Source organism: Apaloderma vittatum, unplaced genomic scaffold (assembly GCF_000703405.1).
Source record: "Apaloderma vittatum isolate BGI_N311 unplaced genomic scaffold, ASM70340v1 scaffold12594, whole genome shotgun sequence".
Lineage (NCBI taxonomy): Eukaryota > Metazoa > Chordata > Aves > Trogoniformes > Trogonidae > Apaloderma > Apaloderma vittatum.
Genome location: NW_009714382.1, coordinates 46,369 through 49,703, shown reverse-complemented (window position 1 = coordinate 49,703; position 3,335 = coordinate 46,369). Strand labels below are relative to the sequence as shown.

Here is a 3,335-nt window from a genome sequence, read left to right as displayed (position 1 = left end):
ATGATTGGCTTTATGTTTAATTCTTGTTTAAATAAACACGATCTGACTTAAATGAAAACCTAAGTGCTGATGAATAGGAGTTCTACCAAAGCAACAAGTTAGTTATTTCTTCACGTTTCACTTGAATTCACTTTTTTACCCTTTTTTTAAAAAAAAAAGAAGAAAAAAATAAGATCAGCAGTAAATACTGCCCTGAAGAAGGGTGCAATTGCTTGCGTTTTAATTTTTGTTTTTTAATATGGCTGTAAACGTCTCCCTGGTCCGTGACACAAAATGGCTGACGTTAGAAGTGTGTCGAGAGTTTCAGAGAGGTACTTGTTCTCGGTCTGATGCAGAGTGCAAGTTCGCCCACCCGTCACGGAGTTGCCATGTGGAAAATGGTCGAGTTATTGCCTGCTTTGACTCCCTAAAGGTGAGGACTGTCTAACGCGTGCATTACCTGAGCTCACTTGCTTTTCCTTCCCTTGGGAGCGGCTCGCTGTGCTGGGCCGGGGTGTGGGCTGTGCACAGCGGCTGTTCCGCGCTCTGGCTCTGCAGGGAGGATGCTGCCGGCACGGGATGTGGCTCCCGAGATGCGGGATGTGGCTCCCGAGATGCAGGCTGAGGCTGACGTCAGGTGCAGCCGCCTGGAGCGCCAGGCATCGCAGGGACACCGAGGATTTTAGCCAGAGCGTTTTCTGGTGGTAGCTCGGGTCTGATACAGCTGTCCTCGAAATGGAGAATGCACGTTGTGGGCAGGGAATGAAACCGAAATGCGAGCAGTAGGGAACTCGGCGCTTTAATGTGTCCAGAGCACATCGACTGCGCCTTCGGTGCAGGGATCTGAAATGTGCTTTTAATGAGCAGAAATGAAAGCAGCGTTTTAAGATAATGAATCAGCCTTATGTGTTTCCTGGAGACAGAGTTGCAGATGCACTCTAATGCTGTCCTGTAGATGAGGAACATCTAAAATATTTGGAGAGCAGCTTCCCAGAAAAATGGATGTTGGGAAAATGCTTTCTGCAAGGGGCATGCAAACTCGATGGCTCTGCTAGGCCTGTCTGAGTTAGAGCTGAGCCTGTTTGCTAGTGCTCGTCTTCAAAGAGTTGATTTTGCAGGCAACAAATGGCTCTTCGTTGTTCTTGTCACTGGCCGGGGTGGCCTTTGAAATTTACAAAATACCTGGGATCTGAGTCAGGACAGGGGGTTCACAGGGGGCAAAGTGGGCTTGTCTTTTCAGGGTGGCATCACCGTGGTTCTCAGGAAAGGGATGTTGAGTTTTCTGTTTGTTTCATTTTCCTAAAAATGTGGCTCCTCAAAGTTATTTTAATTAGGATGGTAAAAACCCTGAGACAATATGGGTAACTGCTTTTGAAAATTCTTGACATTGTGTTTAGTGTTTTGATCAGTGTAATTAACCTGTTTGTGTTTTGGGAAGGAATCTGCTAAATTTTAGAAGCTTAAGTTTTCCCTTGAACTTCAGTTGTTTGAAAAGATTTAAGTTTATTTTTATGAACATAATGAGTAACAGAACTGATTGAATTACATATGCACAGGCTCAGACCAGGGCTGGATCTGGTCTAGCACAGGTTTACCCATTTTATCGCTGTTCGTGGCTGCTTCAAATTTTCACTTCTGTTCCCTCTTACCAAGAAGCTCAAGCTTCCTGTTTGCATTTGGTTTTGCTCCTTTTAATCTGATTATATGCAATGACTCTTAGTTATACAGTGACTTTCAAATGTTCATTTACAGTACTGGTTTGCTGACAGCGAGAGACAAAAATATTTTTATCAAAGGGAAAAAAAGTCACATTCTTTCTGTCCTTGAAACTTTTGGATTGTAGCCAGTGGCAGTGCACATACTTCCAATGAAGAGATTAATATGTTTACATTTTGCAGCATTTATTTGTGAACTGAAAAGAGTGCTGTCATGCTGCGTAGGGCAGTACCGTGCCCCTTGCAGAACTTGCCTGATGTTTGCAGCGTCCTGGGGAGGTGCTCCTTGCACAGCCGCTGGGAGCTGTGCCCGGGTCCAGTGTCACCCGGTGGGTGACGTGTCCCCACGTGTGCTGTTGGCCATGATCTCTGCAGCACGCCCAGGCTCCCTGCACCGGCCCTGCTCTGCGCAGCTGGGTCTGAGGCGTGTGGGACCACGTCTCTGGGTAGCTGGGGTTCAAATCCCACCCACTGGCACGAGAGAACGCTTCTGCTTCAGCAGTGGGGAGTGGATGAGGAGCATCACAGTGAGAAAGAAAGAAAAAAAATGCCAGAGGAGTAGGGTATGATCTTCCACAGCTCAGCATGTTTCTTCTGTAGCTGGCTGTTAAATAATATTCTTGTTGCAGTTTCCTCCTGACGTGGTAGCAGATGCCCAGTATGTGCTAGTTAAGTGGCCTGAATTTTCCGGGGAATGGATTTGCCAGGTTTTCCAGGCTTTGGAAAGCCTTGTGGGGAGCTGACAGCTCTGCCTTTGGGAAGTACGTGGGGAGGGGAGGTCACGCTGTGCAGAGCACTTGGCCAGGGGTTGATAGTGGGGCTGTTTCTGCACCCCGCTTCCCAGACAAGAAGTGGGTCTCGGAGCACTTCCTTCCTGCCGACCAGTGGCTCCAGTAGCCCTCACTGGGCAGAGCCCCCGGTCCTCCTGTGCCATGCAGAGGTGCTGCAGCCTGTGCGCGTGTGTGTACGTACACACCACGCGGCTTCCCGTTGGAGATAACCGCCGCGGGGAATAAACTCTCCAGCTCCCCAGGTCTCTCTGTGCTTGGACTGGAGCTGGGCTTGCAAAGCCCTGTCTGCAATGGTGCTGAGGGGCTCCTGGTCATAACGGTGGGCTCCCCTATTGGTGACAAAATTGATGGCTGTTAGGTTCTCAGTCCTGTTAAAAAGAGGCTTTTTATGCCCATCCTGCAGACATCTCTGCACTCAGCCGCTGTTTCTGCGCTCAGCCGCTGTTTCCCTCAGACAGATGTTGAACACTGACCCTCTCTCCTGCGGAGGCTCGATAGCTGCTTAGTGCTCTTTTCATCTTTTCACACCCTGCATTAGCAGAACATCTGTGTTGCTTTATTGGAGACAGGATATGGGATGCTTGCAGCTAATAAGTTTTCCCCGTTGTCTTGCAGTCACCCAGGGCTTTGTTCAGAGGTTGCTTATCTGCATCCATTGTGTAGTGCTGTTGCTTGTTTTCTTTCTCACAGACCTCTTAAGCCTGAACAATGCCTTCATACAGGAACTTCTGATAACCTAGCACACAATGGTTTCACCTCACTGGTCAGGTCATGCACAGCATCTATATGCTTACGGCATCTCCCTTTTCTTTTTCCTCAATTTCATATAGCAGTTCGCCTTTGTTGCAGC

At 48.2% G+C, this 3,335-nt stretch overlaps 1 protein-coding gene across 1 annotated transcript in view; it reads left to right on the top strand.

The window, feature by feature from the left end:
- Window positions 1-223: 223 nt before the first annotated feature.
- LOC104273415 (muscleblind-like protein 3) overlaps window positions 224-3,335 on the top strand; it is a gene marked incomplete at its 3' end in the record, with an annotated part of 47,646 nt that continues 44,534 nt past the window's right edge. The window contains exon 1 of the mRNA XM_009868752.1: window positions 224-412. Within this exon, the coding sequence (XP_009867054.1) occupies window positions 239-412 (174 nt within the window). The remainder of the gene's footprint in view (window positions 413-3,335) is intronic.